The sequence below is a fragment of the Schistocerca piceifrons genome, chromosome 6, assembly GCF_021461385.2.
Source record: "Schistocerca piceifrons isolate TAMUIC-IGC-003096 chromosome 6, iqSchPice1.1, whole genome shotgun sequence".
Classification (NCBI taxonomy): Eukaryota; Metazoa; Arthropoda; class Insecta; order Orthoptera; family Acrididae; genus Schistocerca; species Schistocerca piceifrons.
The window spans coordinates 159,546,153-159,570,674 of record NC_060143.1 but is presented as its reverse complement, the minus strand read 5'-3'; the positions used below and the strand labels follow the sequence as shown (position 1 = coordinate 159,570,674).

Here is a 24,522-nt window from a genome sequence, read left to right as displayed (position 1 = left end):
TCCATAGTAATTTATTTTTTGTTAAAGGATTCATTGACCCATCGTTTCCTTTATGTATTTTTAGCACCAATTGTTGTTTAGACTCCTTCAAATTTCACAGGCAACATCCCCACCAATTTAAAGGTGCTAACAAGCCTCAAGTCAAAAACTCAATCATCACTATTTTTAACATTTTGTAGCACTCTTTCACTTATATTTATTTTTAAACACAGCTGTTTTCAATATCTTTGTCTTTTAGTCGATTCTTTCTCTTTTTAACATGTTCTTCATATTTGTTGAATAATTCTGGTATTTCTGATTCACTCAGTGTATAATGTCTTTTATCACTATCATATTGTTTAACTTATGGAATATCGTTAAAATCTTCAAAATAGTGTTGATTAAAAGGAGCCATTTGTTTTTCAACTTGTCTGTTTTCTCCAATTACTTGTAAAACTTCATTACGAAAACCTTCATTCCATTCTTCAAATTTTACAATTGTGTCGATAACCGGCTGATCTTCTCATTAAATTCTTAAACCGCTTTCTTAATTGTTCCTTACTCTTCTATTTTGTTTTGCATTTTTAACGATTTCTTGATGCTATTTTGGGAACATTTACTAAGAATAAGATAATCTTTTTTGTATTTTGCACATAGTTTATCACTCAGCATTTATGATCAACATTCAATGTTTAAGTTCAACATTTGTGTTCAATATTCATGTTAATGTTCAACATTTATGTTCAACATTCATGTTCAATGTTTATGTTCAATGCTCAAGTTAACATTCAATGTTTATGTCCAATGTTAAAAGTCAATTTTCAAAAATTCTTAATTTTGGTCCATATTTATCTTCATTAATTTTTCTTGACATGCCAATTCCAATAAAACCAAATCTATCTTTATTCCTTCATTAATTACATATTCTATAAAATCCTAAAATTTTAAATCTCCACCAACAAACTCAGTGTAAATATGAATCAAATTGCTGTAGATTTGATAATGATCATTATAGTTCAAATCCGGTAATCTGTTAACAAAATGTTTGTGACCATAGATGTAAATTGAAGAAAACTAACAATCTTTTCATTAATTTTATCCTCAATTTTTCATATCTTTTTATAAATTCTTGATATTTTGGTTGATATAAACTTTTTGAATAAGCACACAAATGATTAATTTTATTCAAATTCAACCATCCCACAAAAGAATATAATCATCAATCTGTAATACAGTTTTTCCACAACCACATGGTCCAATAATACATCAAATACAGTTAGTTAAAAGTGTACCACGCTTATTTTATACTTCTTTTCTGGAATTCTCAGTTTTTTATCCAAATCTATTATTTATATACATAAATTTTACTATTTTAAATGAGTAGATATATTTCTGTTGAGTGATAGTTTTTCTGTTCTGAAGAAACCATTAACTGTTTCAACAAGAAGTTTAAAATCTATCTTACTAGTTGGATTTCACTCAAATTTTTAAACCCCAAATATCAAATGGAAAAATAATGTGATGGAGAGATGGTAGTAATTCCTATTGGTCAATATAGCTTAAAAATTGGGGAAGATTTTTCCATTCAAATTATTCAAATTTTCACAATACTGCAGATGAAATTTTAAATAGGATATACATCAAAATTGATAAAAAATTATACATAGATAAAGAAGATTGTGTGCATCAAGTTTTGAGCCTATTAAAAAACTGTTGCTAAAGACATTCCTAAAATTATTCTTTTTTCATTTAATAAACATAAATTTTAAAATTTCAGGTGGAATATATGTAAAACATAATTACCATTTGCATCGAGAAAGTAATATTCTTGCTTCATTTAAGTCAAATTCTGAATTTGGTGGACCAATAATGTATGAAACAAATCATCATATAAAGATTCCAGTTCTTGATAATATTCAAAATTTAGTGATAATTATAACTGACGAAAATGATAAGTTGATTCAATTCAATGGTGCTTGTGTAACTGTTGTTTTAAAAATGAATCTATAAATTTTTCTTTCATACATCACAAATCAAATCGAGAGTTATCAGTCTTACTAATTTCCTGTTAATGAGAAGACCAAAAATAATTATGATCTTTGTAATAAGGAAACAGAAATTAATATTGTTGGTGGTTGGGTTCATCCAAATTGTTTCCAGCTGTATAAGACATTTAAAGTTATTCATACAGGTGGAACAGATTTTTCTGCATATAATGGAAAGCCAAATATTAAACTGATTGATAGTTATGTCTTAAAGTTGTTCAGTGTTATCACACTTAAAAAAGGAAACCGTATTCTATCTAGAATTGATCATGGTTTTATTTCTTTTTGAGCTCTACATATTATAAATCCTGATTACTTTAGTTCTTCAAAAATTTAACTTTTTATTCTTTTAGTTTTTTCTATATAAGTTTAAATGTACATAAATGGTAGTTCTGAGAATCAACTAGCTGAACTTAACAACTATAGTAAAGGCTGTTCAGTAGTTTTCACTAAATTATCAGAGCTTAAAAAACATAAATCTAATGTAGTTTCAAATGCTGAACTTTTACCTACTAAATTTGGAGGTAAAATTTTATTACTTTTAGATGTTAAATATAAAATTACACTTCTAGAGCGATATACTATAATCGTTGCAAATGATGATGATAAATTAGACAAAATTGCGGTTATTGGGGTAAAAAGTTAAATAAAGATAGACTTATTCATGTTATTGATTTTGAATAAATTTTAAAATTTTATATTTTTTCTTTTTTAATTAAATTAAGGTTTCCTTTACTATGATTTCCTAAGCTTTTAATTTGCTTAGCTTTGTTTGTTATTACTTGGTTCGATTATATTTATGTAGAATTTCGTTCTTTTGGTTTAGGGAAATGAGATTTTTTTGTTTGGGGGAAAGTGGGAAATTGGATTCTAGGTCGATGTCTTGGAATTTGACTTGGAAATGCTTTTTGCGTAAGAACACTAATTAACATACTACTGGTATCACATATTTTCAAAACATTTAAATAAATTACAAAAGCTTCTAACTGTCCTCATCTCAAATACAACATTATATTGTATGTGTTTACTGGTTTCCTTTCCTGAACAACCACCTTAGCTCAGTTATGGTAAGGACCCTGTGTCTGAGTAAATTGTGGACTAGATAACCATCATCTGATATCTCTTAGTCCATGCTTATAAATGAACTGGTTATACCAGTGAAGTCACAAAGTGCAATTCTTAATCATGCTTTCTAAGAAGTGTAACTAAGTGGAATGTTTATACATCCTTGACACAAAATGTGGCTCATCAACATCCAGAAGTTCTGTATTTAATATTCTTTCATTTGAAGAATTATCTTTTGTAACGAGAATGTGTAAGCTTTCTGCTCAGGTACACTTATTTATCATGATTCTTAGAGCTGAAATCTGTAGTTTCGTTGGTAGAAACAGCAGTGAATTTAAATATGGCTCACTAATGAACACATACTAAAATATAACATCAGAGGAGCGTATCCAACCAACAATGTACGAAAACACAGTGGCTTTACCATTAGTGATTTCAAGGAAGCTGTTTACCAACAGGAACTAGTAATGAGCGGTAATGCAATAAGTTTCATTTGTGATTAGTGCAACTGAAGGATTTGAAAAAAAAATTAAAATTTTAAGAACTAGTAAAAGTACTACTTATTCTATCACACTTTATGTTTACACACTATTACCATATTCCTCACCCAAAAACACCTCGTCTTCCTTATCCCAGTCAACGCTAAGGTTTCCTTGATCTCCATCTATTCAAAATTCTACAAGTCCTATGAAATACTGGAAATACACCATGTCCCCCCAACCTTCTGCATTCACCTACCTTCGACATCCCACATCCTACACCAACCCATCCAATTCACCGAATACTGCACCCACTGATCACCAATCTAGATACCTTGCTTCACTATGTTCATGCACCTTCATAATTTGTCCATTTTCATCAGTTCGGACCTTTGATGAAACCCCACAACCGGACAACCCAAAGATAACATAGTCTGAATATACAACCCCTTTTTACAGCGATAATCACAGATCCACCTTCCACCGACGCATCATATTCATCCTTCTACCTCTGCACCACGTCACTAGTGCCCCATTGTGTCAATAACGTCATCAGTGATGGTATTTTAAATGTAATTTAAAATCGAATATTTTGTATAACATAGTAATTTTTCATTAATACATTTCTTAAAAAACATTGTCAATATCCCTTTGATTCTTAAGAATTATAAAACTTGTTATAAATATGGATGACCTTTGTATGGAGAATTGTTTATGTCTGCAGAAAGCCAACTCATTTGCAGGGTATTGAAATAACAACAAAACAATGTGTCACTGGAGCACTGCTCCTGACCACTATACAACTGCCCACCTCCATTTCAAGGAATCTCCCATGGTCTAGCATAAAATTCTTGTCATGCTTTCCAATATTACCTTGTACAGAGCACAAAACTTTTCTTTTGAGCCATATCATCTGACTGGTTTGATGCTGCACACCACGAATTCCTCTCCTGCGATCCAGCCGTTGTGGCCGAGCAGTTCTAGGCGCTTCAGTGTGGAACCGCGCGACCGCTACGGTCGCAGGTTCGAATCCTGCGTCGGGCATGGTTGTGTCTGTTGTCCTTAGGTTAGTTAGGTTGAAGTAGTTCTAAGTTCTAGGGGACTGATGACCTCAGATGTTAAGTCCCTTAGCGCTCAGAGCCATTTGAACCTTTCCTGCGCCAACCTCTTCATCTCAGAGTAGCACTCACAACCTACATCCTCAATTATTTGCTGAATGTATTCCAAACTCTGCCTTCCTCTACAGTTTGGCCCTCTATAGCTCCCTTTAGTACCTTGGAAGTCATTCCCTGATCTCTTACCAAATGTCCTAACATCGTGTTCTTTCCCTTTGTCAGTGTTTACCACATATTCCTTCCTCTCAGATTCTGCACAGAACATGTAACATTTAATCTCAAATGCTTTGAGTCTCTTCTGTTCCAGTTTTTTCATAGTCCATGTCTCACTTCCGTACAACGCTGTGCTCCAGATGTACATTCTCAGAAATTTCTTCCGCAAATTAAGGCCTAAGTTCGATACTAGTAGACTTCTCTTGCCCTTTTTGCCAGTGCTAGTCTGCTTTTAATGTCCTTCTGGAGCTCCATAGGTTGTTTTTCTGCCTACGTATCAGACTTTCTTAACATCATCTACTTCGTGACCATCAAACCTCATGTTAACTTTTTCTTTGTTCTCATTTCTTCTTCTACTCATTACTTCCGTCTAATTTTGATTTAGTCTCAGTTCATATTCTGTACTGAGCAGAATGTTAATTCCTTTCAGCATATCATGTAATACTTCGTCACTTTCACTCAGGATAACATTGTGATCAGCAAATCGTTTCATGGATATCGTTTCACCTTGAATTTTAAATCCACTCCTGAACCATTCTTCTATTTCCATCCTTACTTCTTTGATGTACGGATTGAACAGTATGAGGGAAAGTCTACATCCCTGTCTTATACCCTTTTTAATCCGATCGCTTAGTTCTTGGCCATCCTTTCATATTATTACCTCTTGGCTCTTGTGCATAACGTACAGAACCCTTATCTTCTTATAGCTTATCCTAATTTTTCTCAAAATTTCGAACATTTGGCATCATTTTACACGCTCGAAAATTTCTATAAACATATCTTGATTTTTCTTTAGTCTAGCTTCCATTACTAATTGCAACGCTGGAATTGCCTCTCTGATGCCTTTACCTTTCGTAAAGACAAGCTAATCGTCGTCTAACACAGGCTCAATTTTCTTTTCCATTCTACTCTATACTATTCTTGTCAGTAACTTGGAATCACGAGCTGTTAAACTGACTGAGCGATAATTCTCGCACTTGTCAGCTTTTACAGTCTTTGAAACTGTGTGGATGATATTTTCAGAAAGTCAAATGTTATGTCGTCAGACTACAAACTAACGTGAACAGTCGTTTTGTTGCAACTTCCCACAATGATTTTAGAAATTCTGACGGACCGTTACGTATCGTTTCTGCCTAATTTGATCCTAAGTCCTCCAAAGCTCTCTTAGATTCTGATTCTAGTTCTGGAAAGCCTATCTCTTCTAAATCGATTCTTGTTTCTTCTTCTATAAATCAGACAAATCTTCCCTCTCATATAGGCCTTCCACGTACTCTTTCCACCTATCCGCTCACTCTCCTGCATTTAACAGAGGGATATTCATTGAACTCTTAATATTATCACCCTTGCTTTTAATGCCTCCAAAGGTTGTTTTGACATTCCTGTATGCTGAGTCAGTCCTTCAGACAGTCGTTTCTTTTTCTATTTCTTCACACTTTTCATGCAGCCACTTCGTCTTAGCTTCCCTGCATTTCCTATTTATTTCATTCTTCAGCGACTTGTATTTCTTTACACATGAATTTCCTGGAACATTTTCTTTCTTCCTTCTTTCATCGATCAACTAAATTATTTCTTTTGTTACTCATGGTTTCTTCGAATTTACCTTCCTTGTACCTTCCTTTTTCTTTCCAACTTCTGTGAATGCACTTTTTAGAGATGTCCATTCTTCTTCAACTATACTGCCTACTGAGCTAGTTCTTATTGCTGTATCTATAGCCTTATATAACGTCAAGCGTGTCTCGTCATTCCTTAGTTCTTCTGCTTCCAACCTTTTTGCGTTTTGATTATTCCTCAGTAGTCTCTTGAACTTCAGCCCACTAGTACATTGTGATCTGAGCCTATATCTGCTCTTGGGTAAGCCTTACAATCCATTATCTAATTTCGGAATCTCTGTCTAACCATGACGTAATCTAAATGAAATCTTCTCGTATCACCCTATCTTTCCAAGTATACTTCCTCCTCTTGTGATTCTATTACTAGCTGACATTTATTGCAGAACTCAGTCTATCTGATCTCTCATTCTTTGTACCAAGCCCATATTCTCCTGCAACGTTTGTGCTATTCCTTCCCCTACAACTGCACTGTAGTTCACTATGACTATTACATTTTCATCTCCCTTTAAGTACTGTATCATCATTTTAATACCTTCATATACTTTCTGTAACTCTTCACCTCCAACTTGCGACGTCGGCTTGTATACCTGAACTACTGTTGTCTGTTCTGGTCTGCTGTCGATTCTGACAAGAACAACACTATCACTGAACTGTTCCCTGTTACATACTCTTTGCCCTACCTTTCTATTCATAACGAATCCTACCCCCATTACACCATTTCCTGCTGCTGCTGGTATTACCTTATACTCATCTGACCAGAAAACTTTGTCTTCCTTCCATTTCACCTCACTGACCACTACTACATTTAGATTAAGGCTTTACATTTCCCTTTTCAGATTTTATAACTTCCCTACCACGTTCAACTTTCTGACATTCCAACCCTCGACTCGTAGAATGTTATCCTTTCTTTGATTATTGAATCTTTTTCTCATTGTCACCTCCCCCTTGTCAGTGCCCTCCTGGAGATTCGAATGGGGAACAACTATTCCGGAATATTTTTCCAGTGGAGAGATCATCATGAAACTTTTTCGATTACAGCCACATGTCCTGTGGATACATCTTATGTGTCTTCAATGTAGTGGTTTAAATTGCCTTCTGCATAATCCAACTGTTCCTAAAACATGATAAACGCCCCTCGCAGCTCTCATCCCACCGACTTATCAAGCAGCACCTATCGATGTACACCACCCAACGTGGCTTTCGTCTCAATTATTACAATGACAAGCACCTTCTGTATCATACCCACCTTATTCCTCATTAACTAAATAAACAAAAATTTGCCATTTTGGTCCCCCTTGGTGTCTAAAAACGTTTTACCGGTTGCATCATCCTGGGCTACTACAAACCAGTGCACTACCAGTTAAGCGTGTCCACTTGCAGGCACCTTCTATCACCGCCGTCCTACAAATGTCACAGTCAACCGCACCTGCTTACGCATCTTTTACCTCAGTGTAAGTCCGCCTCAATTCCGTACTTCCACCCCCCCTCCTCCCCTCTTTACATCACAAAAGCGCCAGCATAGCGGCCGGCCCACCGTACCCTCCAATACTCCAACGCCTCCCCTCAACACCACTTGACTCTTCATCTTGGTGTTGTAATACGGTGAAACTTCAAATAAGTCCATAGGAAAGCCAAATCACCATCTTCGGTGGTGCAACTCGGCGTTCCCGTCGTCCACGTTTCCATCTTTCCATTTACAACCAACCCATCCGTCTAACAGCGTAAAGTATTTAAAATTAAACCCTTGACAGAAAACTGATACCGAATGCACACCACTAAGCCAGAAATATACTGAAACTGGTGAAAGTACCAACAGGCGTGTGAATCTAACACACGTCGCGTTCGTCACCATCTCCATTCAGGGCTGCCGACGGGAAATGCCTGCCTCGCCAGCTGGGGGCAAACCGCCGCGCCGCACCAGGGTGTCCTCATCTTCCACTCCGAGCTGATTCACCGTCTTGGGGAACCTTGAGCCTGTTGTTAGATTCAGTGGATCAGTATCCGGATTGTACGGCCACCAGCCGTCACAGAAGACACGACAACTACTTGTATTCTGTCTACTAAATGCAGTAATCTGTAATATTATTTCATTGCGCCAACGACGCCACGTAGGTCCTCGGTCTGCGTCGTGTATGAGCAGTAGGGGTCTCGTATGCCACTTCCAAACGTACTGCAGCATTGCCTGGATGTCCACCTCCCCTCTTTTCTTCAAGTCCCTTGAAATGCACTTTTGCTGAGCGTTCGTTAGAAAACAGTCACGGGATCAGAACTGAGGAAACCTCCATCATGGGTCGAACTGCCGACTTCTGGGGCTGTATAATTAAGGGATCAATCGAAATAATAATCACGGGTAACATTTTTAATAGAGTCAGCGGCCTGCAGCTTAGTACGCCATTGGAACCAGCGATCGAGAGGTTTAAAAGCGCGCATCGAAAGCCAAGCCCACTATGCCCATATATGGCGAGGCTGTGAACACCAGTGACGCCACAGCCGGCAGATCGTGTATATGAGGGCTATCCACAAAGTACATTACGTCTTGGAATTAAAAATAAATAAAGTATTGGAATTTTTTTTATTATATACAGATGAAAGCCACACTTAAATACTACTTTTCTACATAGTGGTCATTTAAATTAAGGCACTTATCGTAGCTTGGAAATTCCTTCGTCGTAAAATTCGGCCGCCTGCGCCTTTTTTTATACTCATCTGTCAAAATCCGAGCTGCCCATCTACCGCTTTTCTATGGCCCAAATTACCACTAAAAACTCTACAAAAAAGTCAATGTTTTAGGAAAGCCCAAGCTAAGTTCGTCAGCAACCGAATTGTTCAGTTCCTCCCACAATCTTTGATTCCTGTTCGTCAGGCACAACTAAAAGTCGAATGACAGTTCTTCATCATGAATACTCGTTCGTCTGCCACTAAGTATGAGGTACACTTTTTTAACTGGAGCTTCATTCGTCACATTCTATCAACTTCCGTTACCTATCTGCAAATTCTGATGGGGGGACTTTTTGTGTTATTCGAAAACCATATTACACTACGAACGTCATACATAGCATGATTGTTAATTTTAAATTCCTACAACTAAACAGTAAAATTCATAGTGGAGCCTATGATCAGCAACCTCTACGATGTTGACGCGGACACCACGGGGTGTGAGGTGTCAACCGATATATCAACGAAAAGAAGTCTATCGTCATACATCTTCAGATATTTTCGCAGCAGCGCTTTCATGACTTAATAACTGCCTTCCTCAGCCGTTCGCTGTATCGTTTTTCGGAGAGGTCATAGAAAGAGTGATGTAGAACAATAATCAGTGTCTGCTAAAGGTTACAGTTTGTATAGTTCACGCAGTATTTGCAGCACACTCACGGCTTTTGAAGGTTAATTTCACAGTGGACAAACTGACGTACGCCTCTCCCGGAAGACGAACCGAGCTAAAAGAAAACCACATTAATCTCTACTGTTCCTTTAATGTTCGTATGACATCTCACAAATCTTGAGCATTAGCCGAGAATCGAAATCAAAATATTGGTAACAAGGATGACGCCGAAAATCTATAGATGTTGCAGTAACGAATACGTTACGATGTTCTTTAATCAGTGTTTCACGAACTTGTAAATGATTATGTTTATGCTTTACAAAAATGTAGTCATCATATAAAGAAAAATGTTGTACTGGTACTGAAGAAAGGGTGAGAAACTATTTGCTTTTTGTAGGACATTTCTTTGATACCAGTTTCGTCACTGATCGAGGAATATCTATACCTGTGTCACCGACAGTGTAATGGTTTCAGTGATTCAGTTCACTCTTAAGTGAAGCAGTTAGTAACTGCTCTCGTCTGAGTAGATTTAGATAGGCATTTAATCGGTGGACATCTCAAACGTTCTGTCAAATTTCACATCTGTCGGGAGAATGAAACAATTCTCTGTTTTATTTTGTACGTAACTTAGTTGTTCCCAAAACATTGAGATGATGTTACGATATCACAGAACTATGCTGCTCCCCTCATCACTTCAAAAATTATCACATAAATTAGAAACTTAATAAAACGAAACTTCCTGCAGGTTAAAACTGTGTGCCGGACCGAGAGTCGAACTCGGTACCTTCGCCTTTCGTGGGCATGTGCTCTACCAGCTGAGCTACCCACGCACGACTCACGCCCCGTCCTCACAGCTTTAATTCCACCAGTACCTCGTCCCATACCTTCCAAACTTTACAGAAGCTCTCCTGCGAACCTTGCATTCTAGAAACTTAATATTTTATTAAGAACGTTCAGAGAGCCAAACGAAGGGACAGTGTGATCCTAAGGGCTAATGAGTGGTTTTTACTTCAAATACCGTTAACATTGAGGCACTAAATTTTATTTGAGATAACACAGATACTGAAAATTAATAGCAATGTTTTAAGTAGTAGAACTGTAGTCAGTAAAAACTAATTCTTGTACTTTTTAAATTCTATATGAGACAATAAAAGTTAAATAGTTTGAGTATTTACATCTGTTTCTCTCATAACTTCGTTGTTGGGATCAGATGTTCAAAACGTTACTGTAGAGCTCCATGTGTTGCTGAAGAAGAAATGGCAACTCCGTCAATACTTCTTTCAGATGCAGTACTGCATGGCATACATCAGGCCTGTCTGTTTTTGAAGACACAGACATTTTTCCATTCTCATTTTTGAGAGTAAGAATTTTTAACAGCTGTTTGTGATGGATGGTTATGATGCAGCATTTGGAGAACCTTACACGTTTGCATTGACATAAACGCTACAGCAACATCTTCAAAATAAAGGAAGTTAGTTGTATGCACTGGAATTATATGGGATTGATACTTAGCTTTAACTGACTCAGTCGTCTTGTGTAAGCCAAGCTGAACAAAAGCCTTGCTTATCTTTCTACTAGAATGAACCAACTAGTAATTAACGTTTGAAACATTTATTCTTTGGTTCGCCAATTGGAACAAGTCCAGGAACATGCAGTAGAGTACCGAGAACACAATGGCACGGAAAACACGTTTTGCCAAAAAATGGCAAGTAGAACGTTTGATAGTTCCACTCTTTATTGGAAAATGAAACTTCATTTGTCTATTTAATGGCGACACCTCGATGGGCTCAGTTATCCAAAAAAAAAACGAAATTCACTCTCAATAAGTTAATAAGAAGCTAATAACCGCTGTCTATCACTGAGACATGGTATCCAGAAGTAACGTAAAGTCAGCTGTTCACATGACAATATAATCTAATGCAATATACAAAGTGTCGTTTGACAGCGCGTGGTCTCCTCGATAACAGCAGTAAAAACTGTCTTCCCAAAACCATACTCATGGTACATGAAGCGACTGAACTCCAGTAACAGTGCAGTAGAACTGGGTCGGTGACCGGTATGGCGAGGGCAGAGCGGGAGGAAGCTGGTAAACATGCAGCTGCTGAGGTCTGACAGCTGTCACAGACACGCAGTTTGTAATCGTGCTGCAAATTTATTCGCTACAAATGTCGCCGAATATTAAAAACTGACATAATGCAACAGCAGTTCTTTGTTGACGTTTACACAAGGAAAAAATGATTGTAATTGTATATGTGTCTGTTTAATTAACGATTTATTGAATACTCTTATGATAACAACCACTAACATTTGACATTGCACCACACGGAGGAAATAACGAAAAGTCTCTTCACATGAAATGATAGCTATTTGATTGGGTGTGATTTTAAAAGCAGTCATTGTTACTGTAGTTGAATCGATGCTTGCTCGCCGAATTGGTAATGAGCAATATATATATGCAGTTATTTTTTGTCAGGAGATAAAGTTTCTAATACACACGTGTCTGTCGGAATTTTCATGTGGAGGTGGTAGCAGCGTGAATTAACCAGAAATGTTCACCTTACTACGTGGGACGCTGGTAGCATTACGGTAGAACACTTTTGAACACTTTTTTTATGATTTCCTTAAAACATTTTGCACGGTGCGTGATGTTTAGGAGAGGTGTAAACAAGTGAGACCCTTTTACTATTAGTATTGTAATTATAATAACAGTAATAGTTATTATGTATTATAGTAATTATTATTTATTAGTACACTCATTTTTATGTGGCACTGACAGTAGCAGTGACAAGCCACGAGTTATCGCTGTGTTCAGTACGTTCCTCGAGAACTCGAAGAACAGTTCTGCAGATACTGAATATGAATGCCTTCCACAACAGCCAGCTGAAGGAAATATGCAGTCTTACGTCCTTTGGCCTCTTCGTAGTCTGATCTGAATCATGCTATCCGCTGTTACCACTGGGACAATGTGTATAAATAGTTTCAACACGCTTTCACTTTGTCTACTTGATGTCTGCACTTAACCATATTCTCGTTACAGTCGGTTTGCAAATTGTTTCTTTCTTGAGCACAATGATGTCCATGAAGAAAGTGACTTGCTTAGCTTCGCTAATTATTGTGATATCTGGTCGAGTACACTGCATTGTTTCGACAGTTCAATTAAAATTCAAATCTGTCATTTTCTGTACTTGTATCATTGAGAGAATCATACACTAAGTGATCAAAAGTACCGGGACACCCCCAAAAATAAACGTTTTTCATATTGAGTGCATTGTGCTGCCACCTGCTGCCAGGTACTCCATATCAGTGACCTCAGCAGTCATTAGATATCGTGAGAGAGCAGAATGGGTCGCTCCGTGGAACCCATGGACTTCGAACGTTGTCAGATGATTTGGTGTCACTTGTGTCACACGTCTGTTCGCGAGATTTCCACACTCCTAAACATTCTTTGGTCCGCTGTTTCCGATGTGATAGTGAAGTGGAAACGTGAAGGGACACGTACAGCGCAAAAGCGTATAGACCGACCTAGTCTGTTGACTTAAAGACACGCCGACAGTTGAAAAGGGTCGTAATGTATAATATGCCGACATCTACCCAACCATGACACAGGAATTCCAAACTGCATCAGGATCCACTGCAAGTACTATGACAGTTAGGTGCGAGGTGAGAATATTTGCATTTCATTGTCGATCGGCTGCTCAAAAGCCACACATCACGCCGGTAAATGACAAACGACGCATCGCTTGGTGTAAGGAGCGTAAACATTGGACGATTGAACAGTGGAAAAACGTTGTGTGAAGTGACTAACCACGGTACACAATGTGGCGGTCTGATGGCAGGGTGTGGGCATCTCGAATGGCCGGTGAACGTCATCTGCCAGGGTGTGTAGTGCCAACAGTAAAATTCGGAATCGGTGGTGTTACGGTGTTTTTCATGGAAAGGTTTTGCACCCCTTGTTGTTTTGCGTGGCACTATCACAGCACTCGCCTACATTGATGTTTTAAGCACCTTCTTGCTTCTCATGGTGTTTTTCATGGAGAAGTTTAAGTGGTTCAAATGGCTCTGAGCACTATGGGACTTAACATCTTAGGTCATCAGTCCCCTAGAACTTAGAACTACTTAAACCTAACTAACCTGAGGACATCACACACGTCCATGCCCGAGGCAGGATTCGAACCTGCGACCATAGCAGTCGCGCGGTTCCGGACTGCAGCGCCTAGAACCGCACGGCCACCGCGGCCGGCGGAGAGGTTTAGCACCCCTTGTTGTTTTGCGTGGCACTATGACAGTACAGGCCTACATTAATGTTTTAAGCACCTTCTTGCTTCCCATTGTTGAATAGCAATTCGAGGATAGCGATTGCATCTTTCAACAAGATCGAGCACCTGTTCATAATACACGGCCTGTGACGGAGTGATTACATAGCAATAACTTCCCTGTAATGGACTGATCTGCACAGAGTCCTGAACTGAATCTTACAGAACACCTTTGGGATGTCTTGGAACGCCGACTTTGTGTCAGGCCTCACCGACCGACATCGATACCTCTCCTCAGTGCAGCACTCCGTGAAGAATGGGCTGCCATTCCCCAAGGAACCTTCTAGTACCTGATTGAACGTATGCCTGCGAGAGTGGAAGCTGTCATCATGGCTAATGGTGGGCCTACACCATATTGAGTTTCAGCATTACCGATGGAGGGCGCCACGAAGTTGTAAGTAATTTTCAGCCAGGTGTCCGGATACTTTTGATCACATAGTGTATCTGTAATCTCTGATCAACCAATACGACTTCCCCAACGTTTGCTATTGTTTTCTTCTGGTTCTTACATTAGCTGCAGAACTCAGCAGCTCTTTGCTCATTCTTGGCGTACTTCCGGCAGCTCTTCGTCGTAGTGCCCTGATAACGTATTGCTGTCAACATCTTCTCGGATTATGTAGGAGTCAACTTGTTTTCCCATGACGAAAATCCATGTGTTTTAACAATTCAAATAAACGGTAATATTTTGAACCGATTAATTTGCTTCATAGCGTACAGTGTCAGGTCGTTTTGTAAACACATAGAAGGTACACCGATTCACAAGAACCTCGGAATTATCTTCGTTATATTCTCACGAATGAGGTAAATTTCCCGTTCACGTTAAGACTGATATGTTGAGTACAGCTGACGTAATTCGTCGTGTTTCCCAGTGCTGTAGAGTATTCAGACGTAAATTATGTAAGAAACTGGGTCTAACTGTATGCTTATCGTGGCCCCTTGAAATATTTTACAGATAGTGATACGTCAAGCACACCAATCCGATAGACTGAATGAATAAACTTACTATCGTCGTAGCGAAAAGAGTGACTTGATCAGAAGGCGGGTTACTAATCAACCAAATCTCAAAAACAGTAACATGCTTTATCGCTACAGCATGTGCAACACGAATTATCTCTGACACCGTTTTTGTAACAAATTGTTTTACATTGTCATTTTTGTCTAAGTTATTTAACTGATAATCCAAGAACCTTCCAATGGCATGTTTCTCCCGGCAATACCACATAGAGCATGAGAATTTAGTGCCTTTTGAAAATAGTTTCGTGCACTAGATTTAACTTTTTACAATATGATGAACTTCTTATGTATCTGTTGTTATTATATGTAGGACGCAATGGAAGAATTAGTGTGTTCTTACTTTCTTGTGTGGAGAGACCGATATCAGAGATAGCAATGTTACTATGAGCTCTTCCATACTGAATACTTCGGGTAGTGGCATCCAATTTCTGTTGCATGGAGGGCGAACGACATTTTAAAACTGCATGTGAGGCGCCTTACCACTGTTCGTGGCTCCCCCCGTCGGTGGTTGGAGCCCTCCATACGGCTTGGGTGTGTGTATGTTATCCTTAGCATATGTTAGATCAAGTATTGTGTAAGCCTAGGGGCCGATGCCCTCAGCAGTTTGGTTCCATAGGAGCTTAGAACAAATTGATTGATTGAATTGATCGTGATATTTATCTTCGCGTGATGGAAACTAAAGTAAGTGATACGCCTGAAAAAAAATTTTAATAAAGGAGGCATTCGGAAGCTATACCTACATCGCGTGTAAAACCTGCGAGTTGTGGAGTCGTTTGAAGGGTGTGGCGAGAACGTTATAAAACAAAAATGTTAAGCCATTTAGATGTTGTAATAAGGAAACAGAATCTACAGGATGATTGTCACATAACTTATACCGTTGAATAAAGAAAGGCTTATGTACCTGTCGCTTAATAAATTGACGGGATTCAAATGTTCAAATGTGTGTAAAATCTAATGGGACTTAACTCCTAAGGTCATCAGTCCCTAAGCTTACACACTACTTAACCTAAATTATCCTAAGGACAAACACACACACCCATGCCCGAGGGAGGACTCGAACCTCCGCCGGGACCAGCCGAATTGACGGGATTAACTACTGAAGAGCATCTGGAATAGCTAATATTCTTAGTTATTTGCATTATGGGGCCTTTTCAATGGACTTTGCTGTCCGCCCCCTGTAGCTGAGTGGTCAGCGTGACAGAACGCCAATCCCAAGGGCCCGGGTTCGATTCCGGACTGGCTCGGAGATTTTCTCCGCTCAGGGATTGGGTTTATGTCATCCTAATCATCATCATTTCATCCCCATCGACGCGCAAGCCACTGAAGTGGCGTCAGTTCGAAAGACTTGAACCCGGCGAACGGTCTACCCGACGGGAGGCCCTAGTCACACGACATTTATCATTCAACGCACTACGCTTACATAATATGTGTGCTACCGAGATCGCATTACCGGCATCACAGCTTTACGTACCAAGAGCAATAAATTAGGCGAGGGATGTGTTGTGATATAATCGATTGCTCACAATTTTTTTTTTTTAAACGGCATCCGTCCGTCCTTGGGGGATGATGGTGTAGCATGCTTGGTTCAGAGTCTGCAGCGTCTGCTGTGGCTAAAAAGTCCCACTCGAGAATGGTAGTCCCTACTGCAGTTTGGACATGTGAAATTTGACGGACTTCGAACAGAAGCCGCTCTGTCTCTTCGCTTTGTCCTCTTCCTGATTTGTTCCTGTGTGCGTTCGCCCTCTGGGAGCTTGACGCCGTTGCGCACAGTTACTCGCCACTTGACACGGTCATCTGCAATGCTTTCCCATCGACTTGGATTGATTCTGGTCTTGGTCAGGTCTCTCTTGCAGACGAAGATGCGGTCGTCAGACTGGCCTCACACCTTCCTGAAGTTCGCCGTACAGCAGCTGTTTCGGTATCCGTTCAGGATCCATGCGCCTGACATGTTCCAACCATCTTAGACGTCGATGACTCAAGAGTGCAAAGATGCTGGTTGTGCTTGCGCGATGAAAGACTTCGGTCTTGGGTACTCTATCTCTCCAAGAAATCTGAAGGATCTCCCGGAGACAGCGGAGATGGAAGCTGTTGAGTCGAGATTCATGCCTAGAAAGAGTTGTCCATGTGTCACAGCTATAGAGAAGGGTGCTTATAACATAAGCGTTGTAGACTTTTAATTTAGTTTTTGTGGTAAGCAGTCCGTTGTTCCATACTCTGTTTTTCAATCTAGCCATGACAGATGATGCCTTTGCGATTCTGTTAGTAAGTTCAGTGTCCATGGACGAGTTGCTACATATTGTGGATCCCAAGTAGGTAAAGTCATCAACTACCTGGAGAGGATTGCCATCAATGCTAATGGATGGAAGGTTGGTAGTGCTCTGCGCCATGATCTTAATCTTTTGAAGGCTGATGAGCAGACCAAACTTTTCACAAGCATTTGATAATTTTTTGATTATATACTGCAGCTCATCTTCTGTGTTCGCTACTAGAGCTGCATCGTCCGCATATAACTACTCACGGATAACAACTGTATTTACTTTGGTCTTGGCCTTGAGGCGAGCAATATGGAAAAGATTTCCATCAGATCTCGTATGTAGATACACTCCCTCCTCACAGCCTTCAAAGGCATATCTGAGCAGAAGGGAAAAGAAAATCCCAAATAATGTAGGAGCTAACACACACCCCTGTTTCACACCGCTATTAACAGGGAATGCTTCTGATGTTTTACCGTTGAAGCAAATTGTTGCTTGTGTTTTCTCATGGAAAGAGACAATTATCTGCAGTAGTTTAGGTGGGCATCCAATCTTCTGCAACAGTTTGAAAAGCCCATTTCTGCTCACTAAATCAAACGCTTTAACAAGGTCAATGAAAGCAATACAAAGTGGCCTCTGCTGCTCACGACATTTCTCTTGTAGCTGTCTTAACGAGAAGATCATATCTACGGTTGATCGGCCGAGCCTAAAGCCACACTGAGATCCTGGGTAGATTCTGGAAGCTAAGATCTGTAATCGCATTAGGGTGACTCTTGCATAAGCTTTCCCGGCTACACTTAGTAATGAAATCCCTCGGTAATTGTTACAGTAACTTCTGTTCCATTTCTGTTTATATAGAGTAACTATCCTCGAATTCCGCATACTCATCGGGACATAACCTTCTTCCCAGCTGGTTGTGATAAGTGAATATAAATGTTTGAGAAGAACAGACTTGTTATACTTAATAACCTCTGCAGGGATCCCATCTTCACGTGGGGCCTTTCCGTTAGCAAGAGAATCTATTTCTCTACTAAGTTCTTCCATAGTAGGCATTGCATCTAGTTCTTCCATAACTGGCATTTGTTTGTTGGCGTCGCATGCATCCTTGCTAACTTCATTCTCGGCTGCATGCAACTCGAGGTAGTGTTCAACCCAGCGTTCCATTTGTTTACCTTCATCAGTAATGACGTCACCCGACTTGGACTTCAGAGGAGCTGTTTTTCTAACAGTTGGTCCAATTGCTTTCTTAATACCATCGTACATTGCCTTAGCATTCCCAGAGTCAGCCGCTTTCTGTATACCTGCACATAAATTCAGCCAGTAGTTATTTGCGCATCTCCTGGATGTTTGCTGTGCCCTGTTCTTTGCTTTTCGTAGGTCATCTCGAGTTCTTTCATTAGGGTGTCTTTTGTAAGTAAGCAGGGCTTTCCGTTTTGCCTCAGTGACTGGTTCCATTTCTTCCAAATTTTGCTCGTACCAGTCCTTATTTCTTTTTCCTTCTATTCCATAGGCCAATACTGCTGAGTTGTAGATTACACCCGAGAGTTTTGCCCATTTCTTATCAACATTCCTTTCTGCTTGCACGTTTCCTGGGAAAGCACTTTCAAAATTACTGGCAAAACCCTGCTTTCTTTGTGTGTCATGAACATGATCTGTGTTGATACGGGGATGACCTCTCGGTTTAGCGTGGTGGCATTTCTTAGGAGTGAGCCTCAATGTGCACGCCACCAGGGCGTGGTCTGTGTTGCAATCAGCACTATGATAACTTCGTGTCAGTAGCACATTTTTGAGACCAGTACGCCTAGCTATGACCAAGTCTAGTTGATGCCAGTGATGAGAGCGCGGGTGTCTCCAAGACACCTTGTGCTGATCCTTAAGCTGGAAATATGTGTTTGTGATACAGAGTCCATAAAAGCAGCAAACTTCAAGCAGTCTCTGGCCATTTTCATTCATTTTTCCCACCCCATGATGTCCCAGGCAATTCGGCCATATGTCGTTATCTGATCCAACTCTAGCATTAAAGTCCCCTAGAATATACAGTGTCTCGGTGCTAGGTACCTTGGCTATTCTGTCACTGAGTAAGTCATAAAACAGATCCTTCTCTTCCATGCTGGATGATAAGGTAGGAGCGTACACATTTAGGATGTTGACAGTGCCACTTGAGGAGCATATTTTCAAATCAATAATTCGCTCTGTTCCACCGGATGGTGGCACAGTACAGTCCAGGAGGGCGTTTTTAACAGCAAATCCTACGCCATGAAGTCTTGGCTCGTCTTGAGACTTCCCTTGCCAGAAGAATGTGTAATTATTCTCTCTGATAGAGCCCGCGTCTGGAAGCCGCGTCTCCTGCAGTCCCCCGATGTCTACATTCAAACGGTGGAGCTCTCTGTCAATTACGGCAGTCTTACGGATGAAATCAACCTCTTGGGCATCGTCAGTGTACCTTGGACACATGGTCCTAACATTGCAGGTGGCAATACGAAATAGTGATTTCTTTATTATTTCATTTTTGTTGTTGGTAGGCATATTATATCAACCCGCTTGTCGAAGATTACTTCTAAGCTTCACACACCCCGTGAAGCAGGCAGATAGTGGCGGGACAGCACCTTATTGGCTGGGGGCTGCCCAGCTTGAGGCGGGCGGTAGCTGTCCAATGAGATGCAATGATCTCTCCCACCGTCGGAAGTGGCCCCTGGCACTCGAGTCTTACGCCAATCAGACAGAGCTTATAACCGGTAACTGCCTCTTCCCGTGTTGTGCCGAAGTCCTTGGACGTCGCTGAAGTGTCCTCTCCAGGATGCTACAAGCCTGTGCGATAAATATGAAGACACGTGGGTTGCCCAATCATCACGGTCTCCCTCTCGACCTAAATGATAATATCCAGAGGAAAGGCAAACCAATACGTCTGGTATCACTTCAGTTGCAGGAGCTGCAACCGATTGCTTACCAGGACGATGTTATTCTAGGTACAGCTCCACCAACTGTGAGAAAATACATGAGCCTTCGTTTAAATGGGATTATAGATAGCCTAAAATATCCGATAAATCAAGGACAATTCAAAACATAAAATTTTCAAAAGCCAAACAAGCCGCGAAGTTAAGTTTTATATCTTTAATGAGGAAACTTAATGAGGTGAAGTGCTCGGGCCTCAGAGACACTCTCTTCAAAAGGTACCTACAAGTTTTATCTAATTATGTCAGATTAAAACTTTGAACATAGCTGCTAAGGTTCAGTGACCGTGTCAGAATTATATTAGAACAAATAAGCCCTCGGTCACAAATATTAAGTCAAAATTGACCTAATATGTTTTAGAACAGTTAGTCTAATTCTGAAGACGACGCTCATAGTAGCGTCGAAACCTGGTCAATTTTGACTTAATATTTGTGACCAACGGCTTATTTGTTCTAATATATGTCAGATTATTTAAATATTTCAGATAGTGAAATAATAACCCACTGTTATCCCCAGTGAAGCTCAGTCACACTGTTGTTGATTTATACTGAATCAATTACTTGTATAATAGAATTACTTGTTCATTTGATTCACTCGTGCTTGCCATCTGGTCGAAACTATTAGCTTATATGAATGCGACGAAAAGCATACAGTATAGCAATCTTGTGTGTTTGATGTTGTGTGAGTAACTTTGAATGTCTTACCAAGTCAAATAGTTCAGTTAACCTCCTTTCACTCAGCTTTCATGGTGCTTAATAGGAACAAGTAACCGTGTTATCATGCACTACTGGCAGAGAAAAGCGCTTCAAACTCGATTGTAAAGCTGATGGTCTCAGTCACCTTGCGCAGTCGTTATAGTGCCTTGAGTTGGGGTTGAATGTCAATTTCATTATGCTGATTTCGTTCACTAATGGCACTTGGGGCGCAAGGACTGTCACAGTAAGTAAATAAAAATTGTCCTTGTAGTTGGCTGTAGCCGTTCTGGAAAAAGAAACTCCTTGGAAAAAAAAGAAAATAGATAAAAAGAAAAGCCATTGAATTATCTCAAGCAGGTAGTTGCTCCGACGTTAACGTTTTAAAGTATACATGTCTTGAAATTATGCTATTCAATCAGAAGGCCATCTGGAAGCATATTTGAATTTTTCAGCACTGAATATTACAAACGTCAAACTGTTGGTGACCATTTAGCTCCAGTGTTCAAAGTTTTTTTTTAAAAAATACTTACATTGCCTTCTTACCGTGCCATCATTTAAGATTTTAGGGTGTTTAATTTGGGTCTAAAAACGGTGAAAAGCAAAATATTATCCAGATTCTTTTCATATGTGAAATGTAGTATTGAATCTAACCATTGTGACTGCCTTTTATTCGAGTAAGTTCTTGTTGCCAAATGTGGCTCCCTAAAGAATATTTTATCAAAATGTCCGTAAACAGCACAACCCAGATGTAAGTATCTGTTATTGGTGAATCGTAAATTATTATTTAGCTGAAGGTGATTATCTGAACATTCTTGTCTATTAGTTCACTGACGTAAAATTTGATATTTTAAATAAATGTTAGCTGAGTTTCGTAGCGTCATTGTGAACGGTGTTTCAAATATAATTTGTTCACAGGTGTTGCCTACGTACAATTGATCAGGTATATATATATACACTGTGAGTCACCTAACATTACCGCTGGATATATTTCGTAAATCACATTAAATACTGACGAATCGATTCCACAGACCGAACGTGAGGACAGAGGCTAGTGTAATTGGTTAATACAAACCATAAAAAAATGCACGGAAGTACGTTTTTCAACACAAACCTACGTTTTTTTAAATGGAACCCCGTTAGTTTTGTTAGCACATCTGAACATATAAACAAATACATAATCAGTGCCATTTGTTGCATTGCATATATATTGCATATATATTGCATTGCATATATATATATATATATATATATATATATATATATATATATATATATATATATATATATATATATATATATATAAGTGAACTGTAAGGATCATATTTCAACCTTAACTATAGCCTGACGCCAGAAGTAAATACGTATAAAATAATTTAATTTTCATTTAATATGTGGAGGAATTTGAATACAAGAAAACGAGAAAGCTATTTTCTGTGTTGCAACCACATGAGTTACCTGTGTACCTTTTGTGGTTAGGAAACATTTTAATTTACTGGTACAGTAAATCCATGTAACAGACTGCTATCACCACTTAATGAATTAAAAATACATTAAAAGTTTTTCAGGAATTTGAACACGTTCTAAGTTGCACAATATAAACGTGAACACGAATTACTATGAGCCAGCCACCTTGTAGGTGATGACTCGTCATATAGTACTGCTGATGATCAACTGTGTACCTTAAGCATCTTCATAACAAATAATACATGTTACCAATACTGTGATTAATTAAGTAGAAGTATGCTATGTGAATACACCTTTGGGTATTATGGACAGTGCTGATCTGGCATTATGCTGCCACATGTCATGAGCTGACAGCCAGTGGACAACTGGCAGACAAAATCTGATTCTCAGTATCAAGTAAGTTGTGTTGTATACTGCTTTACCCATCCTCATTATTCCAATTCTCATAAGATTAACACGATTTTTAGAAGAGAGTGTACTCTTTCTCCCATTAAAGGAATTATTTTCATTTACTATCCTGTTTTGTCATGAGATAATTGCTGGTGTTAGTTAGTTTCACACTCCATGGGTCATTTTGCATGATAGATCGTAATATGCTTCCTTATAAACTTCTTTCCAGATCATCCCCTGTAAACTATTCTTAAAAACATGTGTTCTGGAGTTATTAATTATTCTAACTGATTTTCACTGAGGAGTATCCATACTCTACAGTTCTATGTTATTTATCCTAACTTTTCATCAAGATCAGAGAGAGCACTTCTTACTGAGTCAACAGTTATTTTCTTACTTTGAGCTTCACCAAAGAAAACATTGCCAGTTAGATTCCTACTGTTTCTATCCACTAGTGTAGGAAGGTAACTACTGGGATCAAATTTTAGGATCCAAGTAAGGTTTCCAAATACGTTTTCCTGCAATGAAGTCACCACAGACTCTTAACTGCTTGGTGTTGTCTGACAGATAGCACAGTAAGGAATTCAGATTCCTCAAAAACAAAACTACAATTAAAATAGAACTATTTTTCAGTATTAACCCAGAAGCACACACTTGTATGTGCAGATCACTATAAAATCTACATGTCTCTATGTTTTTTGAACTTGTACTTTGTCTTCATATCCACACATTACTTCTGCATGAGTAAGTTGCTATAGTGTAATCTTTGATATGCCACTTATTTGTCCATGTAGTTATGTGGTGTGCAGACAGGCAAAGTATGTCTTTCTTTTCAGAGCTCTCTAAATTTTCCAGAGATACAAGAACCTCTTCTGTCTAATGAATCAGTCCTCTAATATATTTCTGAAATAAGCCTACCCTACTCTTCTCTGCATTCGTAAGCATTTTGTGGGACTATTCTGTTATTTTCACTTCTTTCAAAACAGGGTGCCTGAATCTTGACTCAACCTAAGAAACGTGCCTCTGTGGCACCATTTACCTCAGGGATCTTACTTATACTGATTACCATTAAAACAGCAAGACCCTGAAGAAAAATGTAACAAATAACAAAATGATATGAATGGTACTACATATTTCCATATGCAGATGGTTAAAATTTCAGAGCAATCGTATAGACTAGGTAGGAGCAAAGATATCTACTCATACATTCTTATATACTGGAGGATTACCCAGAGGGATTCTCATACAGAAATTGGAAATGAATTACTTTCAAGAATGTCGTGTTGTACCTCATGAAATTCTGTACTTAGCAGCGATAAAACCTAGAGACTGAAAGTTTATCGATAAGTTGTACACAAACAATATTATAGTTACAAGAGTCGAAGGACATTAAAGGGAAAGTCGAGTGAGATATGGATATAACCTACGCCTGGTATTCTTAAGTCTGTACCTTGAACAAGCAGTGAAAGAAAATATAAAGTAATTTTGAAAAGGAATTAAAGTTCGTGGAGGAGTTTTTTCTATGGCAGACGTCTGTCATATAGGGCAAACGATTTGCAAGATCATTTGAACGAAATGGATAATGCCTTGAAATGAGGTTGTAAGATAAACGTC

The 24,522-nt window shown here is 38.9% G+C and overlaps 1 protein-coding gene across 1 annotated transcript in view; it reads right to left on the bottom strand.

Moving 5' to 3' along the window:
* The window catches only part of LOC124803206, a 101,281-nt gene extending 81,420 nt beyond the window's left edge, over positions 1-19,861 (bottom strand). Inside the window, exon 1 of the mRNA XM_047264387.1 lies at positions 18,360-19,861. Within this exon, the coding sequence (XP_047120343.1) occupies positions 18,360-19,861 (1,502 nt within the window). The remainder of the gene's footprint in view (positions 1-18,359) is intronic.
* Positions 19,862-24,522: the final 4,661 nt, after the last annotated feature.